This window comes from Schistocerca piceifrons, chromosome 4 (genome assembly GCF_021461385.2).
Source record: "Schistocerca piceifrons isolate TAMUIC-IGC-003096 chromosome 4, iqSchPice1.1, whole genome shotgun sequence".
Taxonomy (NCBI): Eukaryota; Metazoa; Arthropoda; class Insecta; order Orthoptera; family Acrididae; genus Schistocerca; species Schistocerca piceifrons.
The window spans coordinates 811,235,229-811,262,199 of NC_060141.1; the positions used below are offsets into that span (position 1 = coordinate 811,235,229).

At 39.4% G+C, this 26,971-nt stretch overlaps 1 protein-coding gene across 1 annotated transcript in view; it reads left to right on the plus strand.

The window, feature by feature from the left end:
* LOC124796216 (hyphally regulated cell wall protein 3-like) overlaps window positions 1–26,971 on the plus strand; it is a 52,298-nt gene that overhangs the window by 20,393 nt on the left and 4,934 nt on the right. The window contains exon 3 of the mRNA XM_047260306.1: window positions 23,282–23,857. Coding sequence (XP_047116262.1) covers window positions 23,282–23,857 — 576 coding nt within the window. The remainder of the gene's footprint in view (window positions 1–23,281; window positions 23,858–26,971) is intronic.

Genomic DNA, 26,971 nt, shown 5'->3' on the forward strand with positions numbered 1-26,971 from the left:
TCCTCCAGGATGTGGAACATGTCAGAAAAACAACAATACATGACAAATATTTAAACTAAAACAAATAAGCTAATGTACCATTCCACAGGTCCCAAGTGGAATGATCGTCATTTTTTAATGAACACTAAGAGTCATTTTACAAATACTATTGCACTGAATTTAAAATAAAAAAGTTTTATATTTATTTATAAGGTAAGAAACATGTAATACAACTACTGTAATACTTATTTACAATGAACACATTACTGCACTGAAATGGTGCAGAAGTTAGATTATACTTACACACACACACACACACACACACACACACACACACACACACACACACACAAATTTTCAGTGAACACATTACTGCACTGAAATTGTGCAGAAGTTATGTTGTACTTATATACAAATCAGTTGGTTTTCCTCAGAAATTCATCAATGGAGTAGAAGGAGTTGGCCACCAATAAATCCTTTAGGCTTCTCTTAAACTGAATTTCATTGGTTGTTAAGCTTTTTATGGCTGCTGGCAAGTTATTGAAAATGTGTGTTCCTGAATAATGCACACCTTTTTGTACAAGACTAAGTGACTTTAAATCCTTGTGAAGATTATTCTTATTTCTAGTATTGATTCCATGAATTGAGCTGTTGGTTTGAAAAAGTGATATATTTTTAATGACAAATTTCATTAAGGAATAAATATATTGGGAAGCTGTAGTTAGTATCCCTAGTTCCCTAAACAGGCTTCTGCAGGATGTTCTTGAGTTCACACCACATATAATTCTTACTGCACGTTTTTGTGCCCGGAAAACTTTAGCTTGGCTTGATGAATTACCCCAGAAAATAATCCCATATGACATTATGGAATGAAAGTAAGCATAGTATGCCAGCTTTTTCATTTTTATATCCCCTATGTCTGACAAAATTCGCATTGCAAACAGAGATTTGTTAAGACGCTTCAGCAGTTCTGTGGTGTGCTCCTCCCAGTTGAATTTATTATCAAGCTGTAATCCCAAGAATTTAACACCGTCCACTTCTTCTATCTTCTTGTCATCATATGTTAGACATATACTCTTGGGACACCCCTTACAAGTTCTGAACTGCATGTAGTGTGTTTTTTCAAAGTTTAGTGACAAAGAATTGGCTAGGAACCAGTGATTAATGTCTACAAATATTTTATTGGCTGATCTTTCTAAGACTACACTTGATTTGCTATTTATTGCAATGTTTGTATCATCAGCAAACAAAACAAACTTGGCATCTGGTAATGTTACTGATGAAAGGTCATTGATATACACAAGAAAAAGTAAGGGCCCCAAAATGGAACCTTGTGGGACCCCACATGTAATTAGTTCCCAGTTGGATGATGCCTGATAGCTTGATACATGTCTCTTTCCTAATAACACCCTTTGTTTCCTGCCAGAGATATAAGATTTGAACCATTTTGCAGCATTTCCTGTTACACTATAATATTCTAGTTTACTTAAAAGGATATTGTGATTTATACAGTCAAATGCCTTTGACAGATCACAAAATATACCAGTTGCCTGCAATTTTTTGTCTAATGAATTAAGTACATTTTCACTGTAAGTGTAGATAGCCTTCTCAATATCAGAACCTTTTAGAAATCCAAACTGTGACTTTGACAGTATGTTATTTGAGATAAGATGGTTATAAAGACGACTGTACATTACTTTTTCGAAAATTTTTGAGAATGCTGGCAACAGTGAAATTGGACGGAAATTTGATGCTATTTCTTTATCTCCCTTCTTAAACAGTGGCTTAACTTCAGCATATTTCAGCCATTCGGGAAATATTCCACTGATAAACGACTGGTTACACAGATAGCTTAATATGTTACTTAGCTCAGAATCACATTCTTTAATTAACTTTGTTGATATTTCATCATACCCACTAGATGTTTTTGATTTTAAAGATTTTATGATGGACATTATTTCTGTTGGGGTAGTGAGGGTCAAATTCATATTATGGAAGTTACTTGAAATGTCTGGTCTAAGGTAATCCATAGCAGCATCTACCGAACCTGACAACCCCATCTTTTCAGTAACAGTTATAAAATGTTTGTTAAAAAGTTCTGCAACACTATACACATCTGTCACCAATGCATCATTTACTCTTAATGCTATTTGTTCCTCTTCATGTCTGGTTCTACCGGTCTCCTCCTTCACTATATCCCATATTGTCTTTATTTTGTTATCTGATATGACTATCTTTTCCTTGTAATATATTTGCTTTGACATCCGTATTACAGTCTTTAATATTTTGCAGTATTTCTTATAATGTGCTATAGCATCAACATTGGAAATGTTTCGGATTGACAGATACAGTTTTCTTTTTGTTTTACAAGATACCCCTATTCCTCGAGTAATCCATGGCTTCTTTGTAGACTTTGCTCTAGCCTTGGTAAGTTTTGGGGGAAAGCAGTGTTCAAATAAGGTAAGCACTTTATTAGCAAAAATGTTATATTTTTCATTCATGCCATGAGCACTGTAAACATCAGTCCAGTGAATGTCTCTGAGGAGTGTCCTAAAATAATCAATTTTTGGCTTACTGATTACCCTCTTGAGCTCAGATTTAACAGATTTTATATCCTGTTCAGTATTAACATTTAACAGAAGGAACTGCATGTCATGGTCTGAGAGGCCATTGACTATTGGTTTTGTAATATAATTTTGTTCATTTGACTTTTCTATAAAGATATTATCAATGGCTGTTTGTGAGCAAGTGGTTATCCTAGTGGGGAACTTTACTGTGGGAATTAAGTTGAATGATAGTGTTACTAACTCAAATAGGTTCTTATTGGGAGAGTCTTTAAGGAAATCTACATTGAAATCACCAGCAACCACTATTTCTTTGTTTTTGGTTGTTAAATGGGCCAGTACAGCTTCAAGGTGGTTTACAAACAGATTAAAGTTACCTGCAGGTGCTCGATATACACTTAATATTATGAAAGATTTTTTGTGAAAATCTAATTCTGTTGCACATGCTTCCATATGCTGTTCTAGGCAAAATTTATGAATGTCTATGTTCTTAAATTTATGACAGTTCCTGATGAATGTGGCAACTCCTCCTTTCTCCATTTCTGATCTACAATAGTGAGATGCTAACCTAAACCCTGTAACACTTAAAAGTTCTATACCAGTGGTCACATGATGTTCAGAGAGGCAGATTATGTCAGCTGGGTTTGAAGACTCTAATTCATCTATGCAGATAGTTAATTCATTAATTTTATTTCTCAGTCCTCGAATATTTTGATGCAATAAAGATAGCTGACATTTCACATTGACTGACTTAAAATTGGATGGAGTTAAAATATCTGCTGACACTTGAAAATTCTTAACCAATGGCTGTTTATGTTGATGTAATAAGCTGGAATTATGTTTTTTGATTTCTTTCTCAAACTGAAGGTTTGTCTCAGTTCTAACCTCTCTTAAAATTTGTTTTCTTTCTGTCCTCCCTACCCTAAAAAAGGGTCTTTTCTGAATCCTATAACCACTGGTATTTTACCACTCATGACAGTGCCTCCCCCCTTTAACTTTCCTGCTATTTCCCCAGCCAATTTACCCTTCCCCTTCCTGTTGAGGTGAAGGCCATGCCTAGTATAATCCCACCTACTGACAGAATCAACATGAACCACACCAATGTGTGACCCCGCACCCGACATGAGCAGCCGTTCCAGCTCCAAATTAACTCTCTTGACAGAAGAGTTCAAATGAGGTCGGTCATGGCGCCCAAGAACAGATACAAACTCAACACTGGTATGCCTCGATGCTGATGCAAATCTTCGCCAGGTCACACTCTATGCTGTACCCAGGATCTCTGTCAATACTGTTACCTGCCCCACCCACTATAACCACGGTGTCTTCCTTAGTGAAATCTTTGCAAAGTGATCCTAAATCCTCTGTCACCTGCTCCAGACCAGCACTAGGTTTAAAAAAATTGGTGACCTGGTATTCTGATCCTAGTTCATCCTGCAAGAGTTGGCCAACACCTCTTCCATGGGAACTACCTAACAACAACACTTTCTTTCTCTTTACTGATTTCCCTACATTCTTACTTTTCAATTTGCTGCTGAAAGTTTGTTGTGCCCTGTCTACACCTGTAACTGCTTGAGGCTCACCAGCTTCTAACTGAAGCAACAGGTCAAATCTATTTTCCACATTCACCATAAAGCTGTCAGACAAAGTTCTAGGCCTGTTCCTCCTGTTGCCTGTTGCCACTTCCCACCTCTCTTTACCCTTCTCCCTCCTTAACCTGTCAAGATCTCCCCTGGCCTTGTCTAACTCAGCCTGAAGGGCAGCAATTTTCCCCTCCTGTTCCAGTATCTTCCTATCTCTACTACAAATCCTACAAAACCACTGATGAGTCTCATTTACTTCCCCTATTCCCACGCCACTACAGTCACCCACATGGAAAAAACTACAGCACCCATCACACCAAAGCCCCGACCTAACAATTCTACGGCAAGTCAAGCACTTTTCACTCATGATAAACGTAATAATTTATTAAGAATAAGTCAGTTAAATTACAGATAAACACGAAAATATGGTTACACAAATTTGGCCTATACGCAACTGTGTGTAAACAAAAACAAAAGTGCAAAGTTTCTGAAACAACAAGTTAAACTTTACGCTACTTTCCGGAAATGCTAGTTAAATAATGAAGAGGTACGCTAAGTTAAATTGCTGGAGAGAGCAAGGAACAACTAAACGAAATTCTATAGATTTGCTGCAGCAGAACGTAAACAGAAAATACGACTGTACGGTCTTTTCGCGTTTTCTGCTATATTACGTAATGAGAAATGAAACCTTTAATGGTACACTTAAACGGCACACTAATACACTTATTTACCACGTAATCAGTACTAATCTATGTGTTTTATAATCTAAAATAACTTATCTTTACGAGAACACCAAACCTCGCGAATAGTATCACCAGAGACGATGCTCTATCAACCATGGTTATCAGCATCCACAGGAATTCCCAACTTTTACATGGTCCAGCCATGCCACTTTCACAAATGATGATGGCAACACAAACAACCAGTCCATGGGTTAATATCTTGCTGTCTCATTCTTGTTCAGCAATGTGCCTTCCCCCTAGAACTGTCAGCATCATGACAACTGCCATTACATCAGGAGAATGAAGATGAAGTTGAGCTGTCAGTAAGATTCTGTACACTGACCAATGACGCATGACTTGACATTAATAATTAAAGAGAGTTACTTGTTTTAAATTAAGAGCCAGTATATGAGTGGTCTTTGAGATATTTTTTTTGGGTCATTTAGCAGGTAATTTAGACTTGAGATAGCATTTCAGTTAACAGTGCTAAAGAAGTTGCAAAGTTTGTGATGTCAGGAAACAGACTGCCATGGGAGACGCAATGAGACTGAAATGGAGATGAATAGGATATTAATAAAGGTGCTTATTTGATTAAGCAAGTGGGTAGTGTGCAGAGTAGCTCAGAATAGGAGGAAGTATTTTAACGGTTCCAAGCCCTGAGCCGATGAAATATGTCCTCACCCAGGGAGGAGGACAGGAAGCAGTGTGGGGTTTATTACATGCCACAGAACCAAACTTTATATGCTACTGGTGAAAATCACACTTGCTCTGCCAGTCTCATACGTGCATCCACTACTTTCACTCACCTGAGCGATGGGACGCGTGCCTTTCTCCTCAGCAGGGCCTGATTGACAAAAAAAGAATTTGCGTGTTAACATAAAAAATACCTTATCTGCACAAGTAAAGCAAACTAGTGATAAACTAAGTGTGTTTCAACATGACCTGATAAAGAACAGAATCAATTGTTTCTATCTTTTAGAAAACCTACGGATCAGTGTATAATTGAGCATCTAATCTACTCAATTATAAACAACCATCAATATTACCGAGTTCCAGAAAGCCAGAACTTTATTCCAGTTGCATGCTTGCTATCTGAAGACTGGCAGGGACAAATAAATGTTTATTGTCATCATTTCACATAAAAATTGCTCAAATTTTAAAATTTAAGATCCTGTACTTATCTGCTTTATAAAACATACAATCTTATGTTACACAGTTAACACACTGTTTCATGTTTAACATTTAGGAACTGTGTGTAAGCTTGTTTATGCACCTTCACTAATTGCATTCATGTACTGACATTATATTCATCCAGTATTTGGCAATCAGAGCACTTAGTGTTTTGCAGAAAACTTCCCCAGTAATTTTAAATTATCATGAATTTCTCTCACAGATACCCCACAGAAAGTAATAGCAAAAATGTTTATCACTTACCACATTTTTGCTGTTTGTGCAGTAATAATGCCACATCAAACACATTCAATGTAACACTCCTTTCTTTACTTACAGATGGGTACAAGTAGTGAGGAGAATGAGTGGCAGGTGAGGCAGATTATTTCTCAGGTGGATTTTTTGTGGAGGTGAGACAGAAAGAGAATCTGATGCGTATGGGAACAGGATGGATTAGGAGACATAATAGGAATGAGGTGGAAGTGGGTGGTGTAGCATCTGGCTGGTGCTTTACAATCCTGCCTTATGCCACACAACAGAGGTATGTCAGTTGCTGGCATCTTAACAGGCTTGAAACTGAAACTCACCCACAGTACAGCAGATCTTGCCAATGACAGCCACTGCATGGTTTCCACCCTGGAGCCATGTGACACTGGACAACTTAACAGTATTTCTCCACTACATAGCCTTTGTAGGAGAATGTACAGTGGCTCACCAGCCAACCCAAGTTCCAGACTCGACATCAACTATCTACTTTGGAATGCATGACTATATTAATAAGAATGCATCCCACAATATTGGCATTGCCAGTGCAACCTACAGCAGTGTTCGTCAGTTGTTACAGAGTGCTCAACTGGAAGCTTCAAGAATAGTTTTCATATTAGTGGCAATCTTTTCATGCATCAGGGCATTCTCTACCTTGCCTTCATCACAAAGTTGTTTCATTTGCTTCATGTTGGCATGTACCATCTGTCCCGCAATGAAACACTCTTCCTCTTGTCCACTCAGGAACATCTCTCTTCTTGTGCTTTTATAATTCCTTTTTTGTCTCTGGAAGCTTTTTACCAGTGTCTTGTGCTCCATTAGGTAGCCTTCATCTCTGTGTTCAAGTGCTTCTGCATAGTGTTTGAATGGTTTTGCTCCGTGTTCAAATGCCTTGTGCCACTTCTTTCTTTCATCCTGGTATCTTTCTGCCTGCACCATTCCACATCATCATCCCTCCTTACTGATGTCTTGGCCCAATTTCTGTATTTTTCTTCCAGGTGTGTGCCTCATGGATGGCATTGCCACCTCCTCCATGGGGATGACAATTCATACTTTTGGCTGCTGTTACAGTCAAAACTTTTCCTCTGAGCACAGCAACATTGGAATCTAGGACATCATCAGTGCAGCTTGCAGTGCTCAGCTTAGCTCATATTAGTGACAACCTTACAGCATATCAGGAGTATTTTTATGTTGCTTGCACTAGGAAGCTGTTTCACTTGCCCAACATTATCATGTGCCTTCTGTGTTGCAATGAAGTTCTATTGTTCATGGCTACCTGAGCACATCTCTCTCCTTGTGCATGAATCATCCACATTAGGTGGGACATATGACCATGAGTGTGGGTGGCAGATGGGGCAAGGCAGCTCCCTGCTGGACTCCCTGTAGAGAGGTGAGGCAGAAAGACGAACAGATTGGTCTGGGATCAAACTATAGTGAAAGTCTTGATGGGAAATATTTTATGAACAAAGGTACTGGCACCAGAGACAAATCTAGTGAACAGGAAGTGATACTGTATTATCAGCCATTCTCTCCAAAAGCACTGACACATTCATCCCACATGCTTCAGTTGTTTCCACTCTACTATACACTCCCAGCACCTTCATTTTAGAGGTGATCAGCTTTCATATGTTATAAAGTAGACCATAGAAACCTTATTTCTGCTGACTGTATTCTTCATAACCACCCTACCCATTATTCAAAAGACAGCCCCATAAATAATTGTAAACAATTAATTCCAAGAAACTACTGAGACATTCAAGACAAAATAAGGAAAAGAAAACAAATGTCTCCAGTACACTATCTCATGAGAAAGAAGAAAAACAGTACATCAAAAGAACAGTATCTGTACATTTGGGGTGGTAGATTTCCAACTACAGTCATGATTTTGATATGATTTTCATTAATAAAGACATGCATTAATTTTAGTTACAAGACACAGACATCAGTTTTCTTCAAGAATGAGTTATCAGTGAAAATAGATGTCAAATAATATATACCTAGCAAATAATGTAACAAAGATAAATAATATCTACACTGTCTTTGCCATCCACAATTAAGCCAAAGATAGGAAGCTCCTTCTACAAAACATACTGTACTCACTTCTGTACCAACAAAGAAAAAACACATTCTAGCATCACCTGTCAGCTTCTGGGTTCTAATTGTACATAAACTGAACAAAAGATCACAGTACACAATGAAATGGGACATTCCTATGGTTGTGCAGATCCTGAAACAAACATTTTGGCAGGACCTTTATGTCTGATTGACCACAGAAAGGTTAAGGGAGCCCCTGAAAATGTTAGTATCAAATAACTTATGGTAGTGCTGAACGCATCAGCTATGACCATTTATAAACTACATTCACACCCCAATATTTCCATTTAAGTTACTACCCTAATAGGTTGTACAAAAATGTTCAGTTTTGAAATACAAATCATCCTCAGTTTCTTCTACTCACATCATTCATTCATTGGAGTCCCACTGTTTGATTAAGCCTCTTCCCTGGCTTCTCCTGGTATTCTGGTCTCAAGCTACAGGCATTGCAGCTTGAAGTCCATGTAGCCTGATATCCACTCAATGCCTCTCACCAGACTGTCACCTCAATGTTCCCCCCACTCACCTCCCTAGGATACGAGCATGTAATTGTCTTATCCTATCTGTCACTCACTCCATCACTACATGTATCACTCATCTCCACTACCTCCGCACTACGTCTCCTAATCCTGCCTGTTCCCTGTCCATTTTTCTGTTTCCTTTTCCCTCCCAGTAATTCTCAGCACACATATTTCCACAGCTATAGAGGCAAACTTTGTATTTCTGTAAGTCAGTAAATACTCGCCCCAAATCAAAGTCCTCAATATTCAAAAACATAAATATAATAAAATATATTATGATTTCTGGAATCTAATTCAATTGTGTATGGTGGACTGACTAAGGGGTTGCAGAAATCACATAGATAAGAACTATAAACCCACTATCCAATCAAAATACCTGGGCACCCTTATGTAACGGGCAACTGAGCACTTTAATTCAATGAGAGGTGGAGCTACTATTATAGGAAGTGAAATGATAATTAAATGGACACCCTAGGTGCAAACAGGCGGTGATGTATTTCATTGGGGAAATGGTGAAAATGTGTGCCCCGACCGGGACTCGAACCCGGGATCTCCTGCTTACATGGCAGACGCTCCATCCATTTAATTATCATTTCATTTCTAGCAAAGCTGCAGGGTGATCCACAGTAATTGTTCTTTCGGGAACAGATACTACCGTCATATATAGTTAAAATACGGCTTCCCGGCCATTGACCTTCTTGTGCGAATGCACACGCTATGCCCAAACTCGTACGGGACTTGGTAGATTAATCTGCCACGAGTAATGAGTACGATCGGCAAACATCTGTTAAGCACACTACGAATGTAGTGGGGTGGACATGTTGGGAATGTGGATCTCACAGGGAGTGTGCAAGGGTAAGTCCCTGCAGACGCACTATCCTCTGTGCCCGCGGTGGCTCAGATGGATAGAGCGTCTGCCATGTAAACAGACGATCCCGGGAACGAGTCCCGGTTGGGCCACACATTTTCAACATGTCCCCAATGAAGTACATCACCACCTGTTTGCAGCTAGGGTGTCCATTTAATTATTTCATTTCTAGCAAAGCTGCATGGTCATCCATGGTAATTGTTCTTTTGGGAACAGATACTGCCGTCATATATATTATAGGAAGTGGCAGGTAATACTGTTTTGTAAGCAGAATTCATCAGTCAGGGATCTGAGTACACTGAACATGGACTTTTCTTTGCATTACACCTGAATAATTAACACAGGGATGCATTTCAGCCCTTCCAAACTTGCCCAAGTCAGCTGTCAGTGATTTGACAGTTAAGTGAAAATGTGAAGGAACAACCAATGCTACATGAAGTCCAGGCACACACAGTATGCTGATGGACAAGTGCTTCTGTCATTGTGGTAGGAAATAGTAAAAACCAGCTTGCAGTTAGCAGCTGCAGTCACTCTTCAGTTTTGAAGTGCAGCTAGGAGCCCACTAAGGAAATGGCTGTGTACAGGGAGTTAGAAAAACTGGTTACAATGGCTGAGCAGCTTCTGGAAACAACATTTCTGTTCAACATAAAGTCACACTGACTGTAGCATAAAAACCTATGACTGCTGGTGAGTGGATGAGTGGAAACGAGATTTGGAGTGACAAACAGTGCTATACTCCGTGGGTATCTGACGGAAGAATTTGGATGTGGTGACTACTAAGCGAACATTATCCGCCATTACCTCTACTGCCAACAATGCAGTGCAGAGCAGGCAGTGTAACAATATGCAATTTCTCCTCTTTAACTTGTTCTCCCCTTATTGTACTTCAGGATATGATAAATGCAGAAGGGTAATTACATATTTGACATTATTGTGTACTATACACAGCAGGGGAACAGTTCACAGATAACGACCGATTTGATCAGCTCAACACTTGTACCTCTCATGGATCAGCATTGTTAGGCAAAGGCTTATAACCAGTGGCATTCCTGAAGAAGGTTTGCCTGCCGATGTTCCAACCTGAAAGCAATGGATCGTCTTAGGGATTAGTTATAAATGGCATTTTCACTCTATACCTTGTGTCCAATATTTCTACCTTGTCTGGTATCAGCCAGTAAGGAAGAATGGGCTGGCATCCACCCACAGAGATTTCAAAAAGGTCAAAGTGTCCCCAGAAGAGTTCAGGTCCTCATAAAGGAGAACACAAAATCTTAATGTCCACTAATAGGTGTCCAGATACATTTGAGTCTCTACTGTACAGAGCAGGAATGTAAGCCTCCCACAGTGGGCTCTTACTCACCAGGTGACTTCGCTGCAGCTGCAGTACTGGGTCCAGCCTCTGGTGACCGTAGCCGCTGTTGTTCTGCACTGCCTACTATTGTACACACAGAGAGTAAAACGTCTTTTAAGTACTTTATGTACTGCTTTAGTTAAGGCTGCAATTACGTGTAAAGTTACTCTTACTCACCATGTGACTTCACTGCACGTATGTCCTCAGCCCCAGTACTGGTTCCAGCCTCGGGTGTCCGCAGCCGCTGTGGTTCTGCACTGGATACTATTGTACACACAGAGAGGAAAACATCTTTCAAGTACTTTATGTTCACTTTAGTGACATGGTCTTAAATTGTGGCTGCAATTGAGGGTAAATTTGCGTATTTCATCATGGACAATGATGTACTGAGGCTATAACCAATCTCAGAAGCCATAGTTACGAAAAGAAATCCACATTCATGGCATATAGGGAAAAAAATTTAAAAAACTTTTGACTGTGTTCACTGGGCACCATGTTCACAGACTGTGCTTGTACGTACCACTCCAGAGGAGAGATGCACATATCAATGACTTCTTATCAATGAATGCCATTTTGAAAGAAGCGTTGTGTACACATTATGAAAAGAGCAATAGAAAACAACATGTCAAACATAAATGTACAGATATTGTTCATTAGTGTTATTTCTATTTTGTGTGTGGTGACTTACATCAGGGGACAATATGCACCTTCAGCACTGTACAGCTATCGCAGCAGCTTTGGGTGCCAAACTACATGTGTGAAAATAAGTATTCTGTGGGGTCACCACACTGTCCTTTAAAGCAATAGGCTGCCAAAGGAGTTATTTCAACAACTGATGTATGTTGTGAGACACAGAAGAGGAGCCTTCAAAATTATTGTGAGTGTCTCTTTTACACTGAATGAAGGTGATCTTTTAGTGTAGTTCACGAGTGTGATGATGAAGGGAATAAATAATTTGTTAAGTCAAAAGTGACATAGTAAGTTATTTATAAAAATGTGATGCGTCAAAGGCATCAATTTTGAATTTTAAAGTAATTATAACAGAGTTTGAGAAGAAGTATAGAAGATAAGGTACAGAATATAATACATCATTGTATTAAATAGTTACACCACATGACACCTGACTGCAGTGTTAGGGGACAAACGACATGAAAGGGAAGCTGTGTTGACAGAGGAGTGAGACAAGTGTCAGAGTCCTGCACAACTGAGTAAGCGAGCACAAAATGTGAGATCAGGAGACCACAGCCTAACTTGATAGGCTGCCCACACCACCTGTCATAGCCATGCACAGAAGTTGTGACTGAGCCTTATACAATTAACTCATATAGTTTAAGTCTTTTTGGTCACACATATTATAAACTTGCCAGTCAGTACTATAGGCAAAATGTCAAAGGTGGTGGTGTATGCTTTTATCTAAATCCCAAGCTTAAATTTAAGGTAAGATATGAGGCTAAACCATTAATCATAGAAAAGAAAGTAATTGTTGCAGCAATTTACAGATCACCATCTGGAGATACTGAAGTCTCTCTTAAGAATTTGGAAGAAATGCTCGACATTTTTCTCAAATGAGAACTCTACCATAATTCTTTGTGGTGACTTTAATATTAATCTATTGGTCCAGAGGTCAGTAAAATACAAGTTTTTAGACATACTAAAAGCTTCAGCTTGTTTCCCCACGTATCAGCTGCCACTAGAACAACAGATTCCAGTGAAAGCCTAATAAATAACATCTTCTCAAATGTGGTCACACATGAAGTTGCAGTTACAAATGTGAATATAGGATTATCAGATCATAATGCACTAACCTTTAATCTCACTGCAACTCCCAAGGAGGGGAACATAAAAGGAGCACAAACGATGTTTCTCTACTGAAAATTGTAATCAGTTCTAAAATAATGTTAAAAATGCAGTTTGGCCAGAGATCTTGGCACAAACAAACACAAATGATGCTTACAATACATTTGCTTCCACTTTTATGGCATACTTTGAAATGTGCTTCCCAAAAAAGCTTTTGGGTTACAGATCATCTGGATCCAAAGGGACCTGGAGTACACCCGGAATTAAAACGTCAAGTGAAACCATGAAATTACTAAGTTTAAAGTTAAAAACATGTCATAATCAGCAGCTTGTTGAGTATGTGAGAACATACAAACAGACTTACTGCAAAGTAATATCAAAAGCAAAATTATTAAGTAATGATAGATTAATAAGGCAGGCTAGTAACAAGTCCAGAATGATGTGGTAAAAAAAAAAAAAAAAAAAAAAAAAATTAAGCAACAATTAACAGTGATGTCTCCAATGGTAAACACCAGCATGATGGCAATCCCATCAGACGAGCATTAAGTTCTGAAAGTCATTAACTGCTTGAAATCCAAATTGTCCTTTGGTATGGATGATGTACCTGTATCAATAATTAAGAAAATTGCTCCAGTGTTGTCAAACCTATAGTACACATAGCAAACTTGTCCCTTAGTGAAGAGATATTTCCGGATAAACTAAAAATCTCTAAAGTGATACCTCTATACAAAAATGGTGAGACATAAAATAGAAAATTACCAACCTATATCTCTCCTCCCATACTTCTCCAAAATACTTGAGGAATTAATGAAAATCAGGGTTACAAAATATCTAGAAAAACATAAACTAATAAATAACAGTCAACATGGCACAGTACAGAAACAGCCATATTGCACAGAAATAGTAAGAAATTTTGAGTCAAATAAACAGGTTGTTGGAATTAATTTAGATTTAGCCAAAGCCTTCAACACTGTGAACAATGTAATATTACCAGGGAAACTTGAAGCAATATGCATCAGGGGTACCGTTAAAAATTGGTTTGAATCCTATCTGCAAAACAGGTCACAAGTTGTTGAGCTGAGGTCCTCCAAGAATCTTCACAATTTTAAACCCATATCTGAACTAAAACAAATTTAAATAGTTGTTTCTCAGGGTAGCATTCTGGGCCCATTGTTATTTCTTGTTTATATCAATGACATACAGGCTCCAGACAGCTCAGCCAAAATTCTACTATTTGCAGATGACACGAGTATCATAAATAGTGATAAAAAAGAATCACTGTGTACTACAGCAGAAAAAATGCTCTCATACATACAGTCATGGTTTTATTCAAAAAGGGCTATCATGCTCCAATGTATTTCCATCAGAGACGAAAATGGTAAAGTAGGTCTGAGCAATAACCACACATGTAAATTACTAAGAAAGTACTTTGATCAACTCTTGAACTGTAGATAACTGAATTGTTAGCTAGAATTTCCAGATATTTGTTGAAAACATGGAAGCAGATCTACCACCTACAGCAAGCAAACAAACAAACAAACAAACAAAAACCCTGAAAAACAACAAAGCCAGTGGAGAAGAAATAAAATCATCTCAACCATAACTGGTGTCAAGCAGAAATGACAACTAACCTTCAGATTATGCCTGAAGAAATATGGGAAACTGAAAAGATTCCAGAGACTGGAAAGTGGCTCCTATCCATCCTGTGCACAAAAAAGTCATAGGCATTACCTAAATAATTGCACAGGTATATATCTGTTGCCAGTGGGCTGTATTATATTTTTAACAATATTACTAAACAAGGTAGAAGTAACACTTGACAGTCATTTGGGAGAATATCAGAGTGGATTTAGAAAGATCGAATGTGGCTCAGAACAGAATTTCAACTTTTAGTCCATACGAATTTTAAGACATTGTTTTAACATTTACAGGTTTTAGAAAAGCATTTGATTGACAGGTAAACAGTGGGTAAAGTGACTCGAGAACTTGGCATTACACTAAACTAGCAAACCTTATTCGTGAAACACCCACACACTGAAGCATAAATAAAGTTTTGGTGTGAAACACCTAAGGCACTCAAAATAACAGGTGAAATGCAGGGTGACAACATGTTTCCACGCAACCTAAACTGCATCTTAGAGGAAATAGTAAGATAATTGAAACAAAAGGCAAAGAACATAAGCTGTCACAATGAGACTGGAGACTTCAGGAAAAAGAGATACTGAAATTCAGTGTCTAGTATTTGCAAATGATTATGCCATTCTTTATAAAAATATAACAAATTCAGAAATACAAATCAACCTCTTAGAAGGAATACCTAACAAAGCAGCTTTAAAAGTTTCTGTAGAAAAATTTTTTTAGGACAAACATAAAAAAATGACCCAGAAATCCTAGTAACAGATAATGAACTGACAAAAGAGTATGTAAAATGGAGAAAGCATATGATATAAACATGAACATTTACAACAAGATGTGTGTGTCTAAAAATTTGAAAATACAGCACTACAGCACAGTAGTAAAACCAGAATGTCTCTATGCAAGTGAATGTTTAATGTTGAATTATGAATTATACAAACTTCAAGTCCTAGAATTAAGAATCATTTGAAAAATACTCAGACTGCTAGGAAATCCATAAGTATGAATATTAAGAAGTAATAAAGTATATTGCAGCATAGGAAAAACAACTGAAATGCTGCAGAAGAGCTGACTATTATTTTTTGGACATTTATACAGAGTGAACAGCAACAGGTTAACCAAACATATTGTTAAGCATCTTTGGGACAAGATGTCAACAACAGGACAGATTCAAGTAGTTAGGAAAGATTTGGAAAGAAATACAAGAAAAAGACCCAGCAGAATGATAGGATTTCAAGAAGAAAGTGTTGCAAATGGAAGCATTCCAAGGCAGGAAGAAGAAGAGGAAGACAGGGTCAGAATGGTCTGAGGAAGAAAAAAGGATAGATAGTGAAGACGAAGGAAACCTGGAAGAAGAACAAAGGAGGAAGCATTGAAATTAGTATGTGGTCATTAGATACCCCAAACAGAAAAACAAAAAGAAGAAGAATGTCTGTGATGTCATTAATATAAAACATCAATATCAAGGGCCCCACACACTTCCTTGGAGCACATCTACAGTTACATCTACAATGTTCCATATAGTTCTATGCAGTGTCCTATGTACCGATATATCTTCAGCCTTGTCACGAAGCTCTTTTCATTTGTACATATTTTTTTATTTAAACCACCCATCATCAATGCATTATGATGTTGGTACATCATTAGAACATTAAATGTTGGGAGCAAAAACAGAGAGACGTCTTAAGTGAACACTGTGCACTGTGTTATTGTTACTTATGCAGCCGATACCAATAATGTAAGAGTGAGCACACAATGTATGCTTTAAGTCAGCCTTTCCCATCATTGTGTTTTGTGTTGTTGGGGGCATTACATGTGATCTAAGACAAGTTCATATGCCTAGGGATCAAAGGATACAGTTGTCTTTTCCACCATTTTTATGAAGTACATTGCCTTGTTCTCACTTAATGTGGACACATTCTTTTAGGTAAATTGTCATTCTATGAATATTATGTTGACACAAAGCACTGCTACATTTTAATTTAAAATGGCTAAGTGGGCAAAATGAGAACAGTGGTGTTTATGAATATGTGGTTTCAATGGTAACGTTTTCACCATGTATGGGTATAATGCCATGGGACAGAGCATGGCAAGGAAAGATTTTCTAATTTAAAGGATGATTGTTTTGACATTATTGACCCTCCATTTTCAGAAAGACCTACAGCATTTGATGAAGATCATCTGAATGCATTAATCCACGATGATGCACATCATTGCACTCAAGAACCAGAAAATGTGATGAAGTATGACCATTCCGTCACTGTGCAGCATTTGAATACAAAGGAGAAGGTTCAACAATAAAGCATGTGGGTACCACATGCCAAACCATATAAATCAGTGGTTGGCTGTATGTACATTACCCTCTTGCTTCTTCTTGATTAGTGGGTGAATACCACTGACCATTTCTAACCTGTATTGTTACTGATGACTAGAAATTTTGTTTTTATGCTAATGTAAGAGAAAGAACGGAAAGGAATGCTTTAATCCAAACAAAGCAGCAGTGCCACATAGACTTTTGAGCATCCACACAAGATAATGTTATGGATATTGTGGGGAGGTCCAGTGTTAGAATATTGCTGCGGGGTGTGGGAGCCTTACCAGGTGGGATTGACGGAGGACATCGAAAGGGTGCAAAAAACGGCAGCTCGTTTTGTATTATCACGTAATAGGGGAGAGAGTGTAGCAGATATGATATGCGAGTTGGGATGGAAGTCATTAAAACAAAGACGTTTTTCATTGCGGCGAGATCTATTTACGAAATTTCAATCACCAACTTTCCCTTCTGAATGCGAAAATATTTTGTTGAGACCAATCTACATAGGTAGGAATGATCATCAAAATAAAATAAGAGAAATCAGAGCTCCAACAGAAAGGTTTAGGTGTTCGTTTTTCCCATGCGCTCTTCGGGAGTGGAATGGTAGAGAGATAGTATGATTGTGGTTGGATTAACCCTCTGCCAAGCACTTAAATGTGAATTGCAGAGTAATCATGTAGATGTAGATGTAGGTGACCATGTGGTGTACTACGAGTTGCTTGCATGAGGTGTAACTTCCCTGTTGGTATTTATTGTCAACAACAGACATCTTGCAGATATAGTCCCAGAAAAACATCCAGGAAGACTGTGTGAAGTGGTGCTATTCCACAGTAACAGTCACCAGCATTCTGCTAGACTGGCAACAAACACTATAGAACAACTGGGTTGAGAAGTCATTTTGCACCCACCTTTTTCATTTGATCTTGCAACCTCAGATTTCACCTTCTCTGCTCTCTGTTCAATGATCTTGACATACTTCCTTTGGGGTGAAAATACACTTTGAACATGGCTCTTTGCTACAAAATCACATGATTTCTACAGTTGTGGATTCAGAAAGTTATCCCAACAGACTGAAGTGAACAGCGAAACAAATTATATTATTTATGATGATTTAAGTCTCCAGTATGTATAGTCTGAGTTTTTTAACTTGTAGGAAACACTACAGTGTTATGCATCAGCCTAAGATGTTCGATTGGCCATGAAAGGGTTAATCTGGAAATAAGCAGTAAAAGGCTAAGCCTGGAATAACATTTGTTGTGTTCTGTCCCTCTGCCAATCAGATAAATTGTCATAAACCTGCAGGCCAACTGCGTGAGGAGTTGTGGTGGACAGATTTAATGCAAATGTCATAGTGGGGATGGGGTGGCAGAGGGTGTAACATAGGAGGTACAGGTACAGGTACAGAGTTAGGCATGGGAAAGGGCAGTGTAGGGGTGGCTAGTACTGAGGGAAGGATTGTGAAACTTAAGTTAAGGGGAACTCCAAAATTTTCAAATTAGAGAAGCTGGTATGGGAGTAGAGGGAGTGAGAGGAGTATGAGATGGGTCTCAAGAATGCAGTACACAAGTTGTGAAGCCACCAACAAGTCAGCCACCTTGTACTCAGTAGCATGTTGTCACCAGGTAGTCAATAACACTCTTGGCAGGTGAGGGATTGAGAGTAACTGTGGCACCCAGATGGGTCAGGCTATTTCACACATCAGTCAGGTGGCAAAATTCATTACTACTTATCGTAGTGTGCCTATTTGTAATGTTTGCTTAACATTACAATGTCAAATTTCTAAATGTCAATTTGGTACTTAAAAATTTGTCTTTTTTCTCTTTGACCACATTTCCCTCACAATCTACTACAGTACACATTTTCATTGCTACTGCACATTTATAACCAATCTTTCGTAGTTACAATAACACCGCCAATTTTCAGTATGAATTATGTATGACATAATTAACATCCAGTGTTAGGTTATAGTATAGAATTTTGAAAAACTGTTTCACAAAAATTATTTAGCACACCACCAATGGAATATTAATGTCAAAGAAAAAGATGAAAGTTAAGTACCACATAATAAAATATTAAAGTCATAACTTTAATGTGTAATTAAGCTACTGAAGGAAGCAAATATCTCACCTGCTAACAGTTCCTCCATCCTCAACTTCTGCGGCATCTGCAAAAATATTAAGAAGCTGAATAACTTTACATCAACAGAATTTGAGTGTAAATCAAACATCTTGATATGTGGCAGTGGTTGTCTTCTCACTGCACATGCTCATTTTAATGTCAAGAAGTTGCTACACTAAAATAGTGATGGAGATTAGGAATCAGGTGCTGTGGCAAGTACATACATGAGAAATTTTATAAAAGTGAGATTGATGAAAACTGCATAATGATCCAAGTGAAGAACCACAAAATATTTTAATTTTAATTGTCTGAATTCATTACAGCAGCCATATACAGCCACCGTCACAGAGAAGGACAAAGGTGCCCGCAAAAAGCAAGGCAACATTGGTGTTTGGAGGCTGGTGTAAAGACACTGCCAGTCACCGAAATAATGGTACAGCTTAGTTTGCTGGAATGAACACCCCTCATGAAAGGGGAAAGGAATAACAGACCATTATAAAATTACAGACTGTCACAGTTAGGAGATAGAGAAATTATGTCATGTACAATTCTGATAGTGTCTCCATTGGATTTCAAGTTACTGAGAACCAGCAGATCCCAAAGTGTTGAGCCACAGCAGTTCACGTGGCACACGTTGCAAATGACATGCCATGTAGTGTAGCAGAGTTGTGGCAGCTTACAACTATGTGACTCACTTTCTTTTGTATTAGTAGTGTGATGTTGATTGGAAGCCATAAAGGCCACATGAATACCCAGAATCCTGATCGAAACACTTTAAACTATCTGCAAGTACTGTAATGACTGCATACCTACAAAAATGGAGGACACTGGCCTCAACAATACATTATGATTTTATGAGCTTTGTCTATTTAGGGGTGTACTAACCTGTTCCAGGGTGGTGTTGTGTTAGAGTAATTCTTCATCAAAGTTCATATTTTGGATTCCAACATGCTAATAGCTGCCCCAGAGGTAAGGAAGTTTAATGTGTTGAGGGTATGCCCACAGATACTTAACATGCGTGGCCAGCACATAAGTTTTCATTTCAATTGAGTCACACTACCCTGTTAGGGAGCTTCTTACAGATGCAAGCAGTTTGTTGAAGGCACATTGTTGGTTAGGGTTTGGATAGTTATTTTCTATGTGAATTATGTATTTTGTGTTGATTAGCACATGCTCAGTTAGCCCCCAAACTACACTGAATAGCTCTTGTTGTTCACACTGCTACAGCAGACTGCAATGTGATTGAAATATATCACTGTAGGCATCCAAATCGCTATTGATGGCATTCTACCATAAAAATGCATCAGTGGCAACTGGTATCAGTGTATCAGCCTCACTGATTTGTACCTGCACACACAGAACAAGTGAGACTTGTGTGTTTCATAGTGAATGACTAGGTGGAAGCCACTTCATACTGTGGACAGTGTTAAGGTGATATGCAGAAAAGTATATCTAATTTACAAAGAAGATAGTGTAGGTGTCTTGAAGTGTACTATGTGACATTGGTAGCAATGATATACGGCATCATAAATCACAAATACTGTAACAGCCTAGCACATATTCATAGTAACACTGCAGAGAGCAACAATGACTGCATGAAGAACCAGCATAAAGGTGTGGGAGTTTAAACAATTGGAAAATTTTATATCCAGCAACTAAAGGAACTATATGCCAATTTGGATACACAGCTTAAACAACAAAACTATCATCAACAAGTGTGGTACTCAGTACTGGTGACTTAACATGAGGCATTCCTGTCAGGGACTGCTGTTACAACTTTTACAAGAAACTAATGTAACATTTACACAAAATCCAACTGCAATGTAAATTTGGATTCCTTGACATGCATAAGGCAAGTCCTACATCACTTGGAGGGGAAAGGAAATTTCAAAACTGAAGTCTTTAAAGTAATCTGTAAGAGCACAGTTTGACAGAACTACAGGCAATGCATCATTATCCCATTTTGGTATATTCGAGCATTTAATTGGGAAGCTGTTAGAGCAGTTGCTGTGGACAATTTTGAAGGCAACTTTGTATTTTGGCCATGCATATCTCTGTGGTCATGGCTAACAGGGATGGAAGCTGATATTATGACAGCAGCAACATAATGTGACTAATGTGAACACATCCAATAGAGAGGAAACTGCAAATAAGAATTTTTTGTCCAGTAGTGACTTGAGCAGGAGCATAATTGGACTGGGGCAGCCCAACAACTAGGGTCCCAATGGCAGTCAAAACAAAGGAAATACAAGAAATTAAAATGGAAACAAAAAGTGGAAAAATAGGTAAAAACATCTGACTAAACACGTCCACAAATGTCCATAGCTCATTGAGGAGCTACAGTAGTGGTCTGGAATTAGTCCTCTGAAAGTGAACTAAATGGATTTTGGTCCACTCAGCTTGTGTCAGTTGCTAACAGGATGCGGCTTAACTTCCAGCACTGCAGTACCTCATGAGAAACAAGTACATTTATTCACTCTGTGAAGGCAGTGCAGAATTCTCTGACCAGTTATTTGTACAGAAGTTGGTGGCAGTGACTGCACTGAAGTCATTCCATGTGGTACTGTGTTACAATCATTACTGTATGCCTCCTACCAGATTTAAACACATGATAATGAATTTAATAATGGTTACCGAGAGCCAAGGATGCTTGCACAATGTATACCAGAGTGGAGAACTGCATCAAACCCCATTTGGACTGACAATAACAATAACAACAACAAGAACAACTGCAGTCCATAAACTGCATGAGTATGAGCCTAATACCAAGTGGTGCTTACTTTACAAACTGATTTTCTGCTACATCAGTTCCATACTGACTTCCCTCCTACCTCCCTCCACCCACCCACCCTACCTCCCTCCTTTTGCACTGCAGTTCTGCAAGTATGAAGTGTCTGAGATGAGTGGCAGTATAGTTACTTCCCACTCACCAAATCTATCACTCTTACTGAAGGGTGCAGTGATGTAAGACAGATTGTGATTTAGTAAGCAAATTGAGTGCACGGTCTTGCTATTGTTAGGTAGCACTGATTAGGACAAATGACCGACAGTCGAGATCAGATGGCCTCTAACAAAGCTGTGTTTAGTCAGGCTGTGGAGGATGCATGGGGAAATTACATGATGCAGTGTCCACAGTTGCATTTTTCCTCAATTACATGAAGGAAGAACAATCTCTGGACAAAGTTCATTGCTGTAGCTCAGGATTCAGACAAGAAATAAACACGTTTTGTCCAACAGAAATTAAATGGCATATTGTTTCTTATTCTACATACAGCATGTAGAAACACATGTACTCCATCAAATAAATGCAACATACAGACCAATTTCTATATATATACACCATTTAGAAACTACAAATTATCCTACAGCCCTGTTTTCTTATTTGGTCATGAGAGACTTTCCAATTTCTAATTTGCCTGTGCATGTATGTGTGTGTGTGTGTGTGTGTGTGTGTGTGTGTGTGTGTGTGTGTGTGTGTGTGTGTGTGTGTGTGTGTTTGTGTGTGAGTGAGTGAGAGAGAGAGAGAGAGAGAGAGAGAGAGAGAAGATATATTTTGCACATTTTTGGCCGAGTCCGACGGGTGGCAATAGAGTGGGTGAGAGATGAATTTGACATAACAAAAAATAGCCCTAAAAAGGGGCACTCTTGATTTATTCATTTCATGTATGTAGGCAGAGAGCAAGTAAAGAGAATGTAATACTCAAAATATTAAATTAAAATAAATTTATTTCAGGTACAAGGATAATGCCAACTAGAACTAGATCAAATTTCCTTCTCTCATCTTTGATATTTTTCCGTCACCAAGAGATTTTGTGCTGGCTCTCACTGACAGAACACTGCACAGCAGAACAAGGAAAGACAGTAAAATGTTCTCAGTCCATAACATTTTATCCAGAATGCCCCATTATTTCTGACTTCAGTCATGCACCCTGGCACTGAATCTGTGAGGCATTGGACCCATTTGTCAGAAGAGGCAACCCCACCGAGGCTTCAAAAAAAGCAGTCCAAAAGAGCATCAGCTATAAATGGTGTGTTTCACAGCCAGTTCTCTGTGTGTTCGTGCTACTTACACACACATAATTTCCATTGTGTTCATGTGAGCAGTCTCTCACAGCAAGTCCATTACATTAATGTCAATGTTGGACAGCTGCAGTTGAATGAGCAGACCTATACACAAGTGAATATTCTTCCTGTAGCATGAGATCCCCTCCACAATATAGCATTCACACTAAATGCAGCACCACTTTCTTCAAAATGTGGGCATACGGCCTGCTACTGAGGAAGCATTCCTGCTCCTCTCACAGAAATCCAACGCCCCCAACGGGGAAACCAACGCCCCCAACGGGGAAACCAACGCCCCCAACGGGGAAACCAACGCCCCCAACGGGGAAACCAACGCCCCCAATGGGGAAACCAACGCCCCCAACGGGGAAACCAACGCCCCCAACGGGGAAACCAACGCCCCCAACGGGGAAACCAACGCCCCCAACGGGGAAACCAACGCCCCCAACGGGGAAACCAACGCCCCCAACGGGGAAACCAACGCCCCCAACGGGGAAACCAACGCCCCCAACGGGGAAACCAACGCCCCCAACGGGGAAACCAACGCCCCCAACGGGGAAACCAACGCCCCCAACGGGGAAACCAACGCCCCCAACGGGGAAACCAACGCCCCCAACGGGGAAACCAACGCCCCCAACGGGGAAACCAACGCCCCCAACGGGGAAACCAACGCCCCCAACGGGGAAACCAACGCCCCCAACGGGGAAACCAACGCCCCCAACGGGGAAACCAACGCCCCCAACGGGGAAACCAACGCCCCCAACGGGGAAACCAACGCCCCCAACGGGGAAACCAACGCCCCCAACGGGGAAACCAACGCCCCCAGGAAACTGACAATCGGCTAGTACTACCTGTTGTCACCACTTATTCCCCATTATGTCTGGACCCTCGCGGCTGCTAAACTACTGTTTGGCCTTGGTAAGACAACTTATCTGTGAAAAGTACATTTTTCCACATTGCATTCAGATGGAGCTCTGTGGCTGCCAGCCAGTGTAACACATTTCCTCACTGAGTTCCTGTTTTATAGTGGATCATTGTGCGTGCAGTACAGCTTTCCTTGGCCCTCAGAGAACTGCATCATTGGAACTGGGAAGTTGGTCACTCACTACAACTGCTTCGTATCTAGGGGAGGGATTAGTTGGCTCTTATAGGCAAGCTATGTGTTTTCCTGCTGTGTGCTCATTATCTTGAGCCAGGCATTCTGCTGATAGTGCCTCCTTCAACAAAATTCTTTAAAATTCTGTTTACAGTAGGGGTAGACTTCTGCCATTCCAAAGATTCATCAATCACACAGGTTGATATTTTATCCAAAGTTCCCAATACTCAGGCAACTTCCATTCCCATAGTCACCCTTGGGGTGAATTTGTATAGCTTTAAAAATGCACATTACTACCCCTTAATATTTGTCATGTCAACACAGGATACATAGAAATTCACGACTCTGCCAGATATGTGACAAGCATGGATGGAAAGCCAAATCATCTGCATACTGCAGACGTTTGCTGAACCCTGCACAGCTTACACTGGGGACAGGCCACATATTTGAACAAAAGTTCCTTAAACATTTTTGCCATTTATCAGCATGACAAGAGAGAAATCAGCATTGGAATAATATGCCATTTCTGATGACTAACACCTCTGACAATACCTCAGTTACAGTCATCCACTCACAAGCAGCACCACAGGAATATCACAGTCAAGCAAACATTAATGGTTTGAGTTGGAGCCAGGGCATGGGTAACAACAACCAAAGGTGTATTCATTTATTTCTTATGTCTGTTACTTGTAATTAGGGTCTCAGTGATGTTCTAAGACCTTCCATGACATCTTCCACTGATCTGTGCTGGCTGGGCTGTTTTGAGGGAAGAGACCAAACTGCGAGGTCATCGGTCTCATCGGTTTAGGGAAGGATGGGAAAGGAAGTCGGCCGTGCCCTTTCAAAGGAACCATCTCGGCATTTGCCTGGAGCAATTTAGGGAAATCACGCTGATCTGTGCCCACAACTATTGCTGCTATGATGGTTTAACACAAGACTGCAACTCACCTCGCCATCATCTACCCCTTCTCCCTGTTCCCTTTTTCGAGCACGATATGCAGTACACTAGGACTCCCATACAAGACAAACATCGTGTGATGAAAACCTGAATAGTATTGTAGACCCAGGGAAGAAATTTTATCTCTTTTTGCAGTAGAAATGTTTGTGGAAGTGCACTTCACAATGTTGATATTGTGCTGGAATATACACAAGCATTGTAATGGAAAGTGAAGTTATACTTTGGCACATGTGACAGATGAGATCTGATGGAATATGATCAAATGTTTTGTTGCAACACTTGGCTTACCTAGGCCTGCAATTGGATGATACTGTGAATCATTAGTTTTACTGTTTCTATTCTTTACCATGAGGTCTGGTTTGTGTTCAAATAGCTATATTAAATTTGGCACCCATTCTACATCTACACCAGTAAAGGCACATAAGTGAGTACTTAAGATGCCAGCATCTGAGTTCAAATGCATCTGGAAGCTTTTAATTGTTGGCATTCTTTTTTCTGGTAGTTCATAATATATGTAATAGATTATAGTTAATATTCTCTGACAAATAGCTGACCCAGTAATGTTGATAACTAATTTAATAATGCTGCCTGCCCATTCATTAGAGCTTTAATGGCTGTATGTAGGTGCACAAGAACATCATTATTTGTTCACACTTTGTCAAAGTACTCTGGGAAATTTTAACCACTGCTTTAAACATTTAAGGATGGTAAGTATTAAGTGTGGTTGTAGTAGTGTGTAACATTTCTTAACATGAACTGTTAAAGGTTTCATGTTTCATTCTGTCTTTTAAGAAGAGCTCTTCAAAAGTTGCTTTTGTTGTTGGTTATTTTCTCTATCATAAAACATTATAACTTTCATGACTTTAGCTACCGGTACTTTAATAAATGTATCTGAAAGAGAGTGAAGCCCATACGCAACAAGAGCAGCTATTTAATTACTCAGACACACAATTCCATTATTTGCATAAATGTCCAAAAAATCTGTCTCTCTCTTTCTACTGAATTTGCAAAAACAATTAAAAAATGGAAATGTGTAGCTTTGAACTCTGCACCTTCAGGTTACTGTGCAATGCTTCTATCATTTCACCATGGAGAATGGATTTGGGAAGAGCAGGTAATTTTGAGGCCTTAACCTTCATTCCAAAACATGCAGAGATATATTTTCAAGCTGCAAAATGAAGAATATGAGTGGCAGTGGAATACAAAAAACTTGTTGGTAAAACTGGTCTTCCATTCTTAGTTGCTTGAATGGTAGACAGTGAGCACTTAGAACCTGAATGCCAATTAATATACTAAGGCTAAGAGAGTGCATATGTCAGTGATTTGAACCTTCCGAGAGTCAGGTCCATAACCTATGCAGTTAAGTAAGCGATCACTAGCATATGGGGCATACACGAATACTGAGTCAGTATCAGACACCTCACATTTACCACACCAATGACACTCATCTCCCCGAGATCAATCCCTGGTCTGGTTTTTACGGCACTATTGCCAAATGGTCTGATCTTTCCTGGCTTTTGTCTAATAAGGCACAATTGTTTGTTTGCTGATAAGTGTACACTGACCCCTACCCAAGCACCTCAATGCCTCGAGCCATCACAATTCTTCAGAAATGAATTTAACAATACCATGGAAGGCACACAGGCACGACAAAAAAAAAAACTGTAAGAAAGTGAGTTCTCAGTGAACAAGGCCTCTGTTATATATAGATAACATACACTCACATACTCACGCAAATGCAACTCTCACACACGTGATCACACTCTCTGGCAGCTGAAGCCAGGCTGCGAGCAGTTGCACATGACGAAACAGGCAATCATGTGGGGGTAAGGAGGATGCTGGGACAGGGTGTGGGAGGGTAACAGGGTAGGGGTGGGC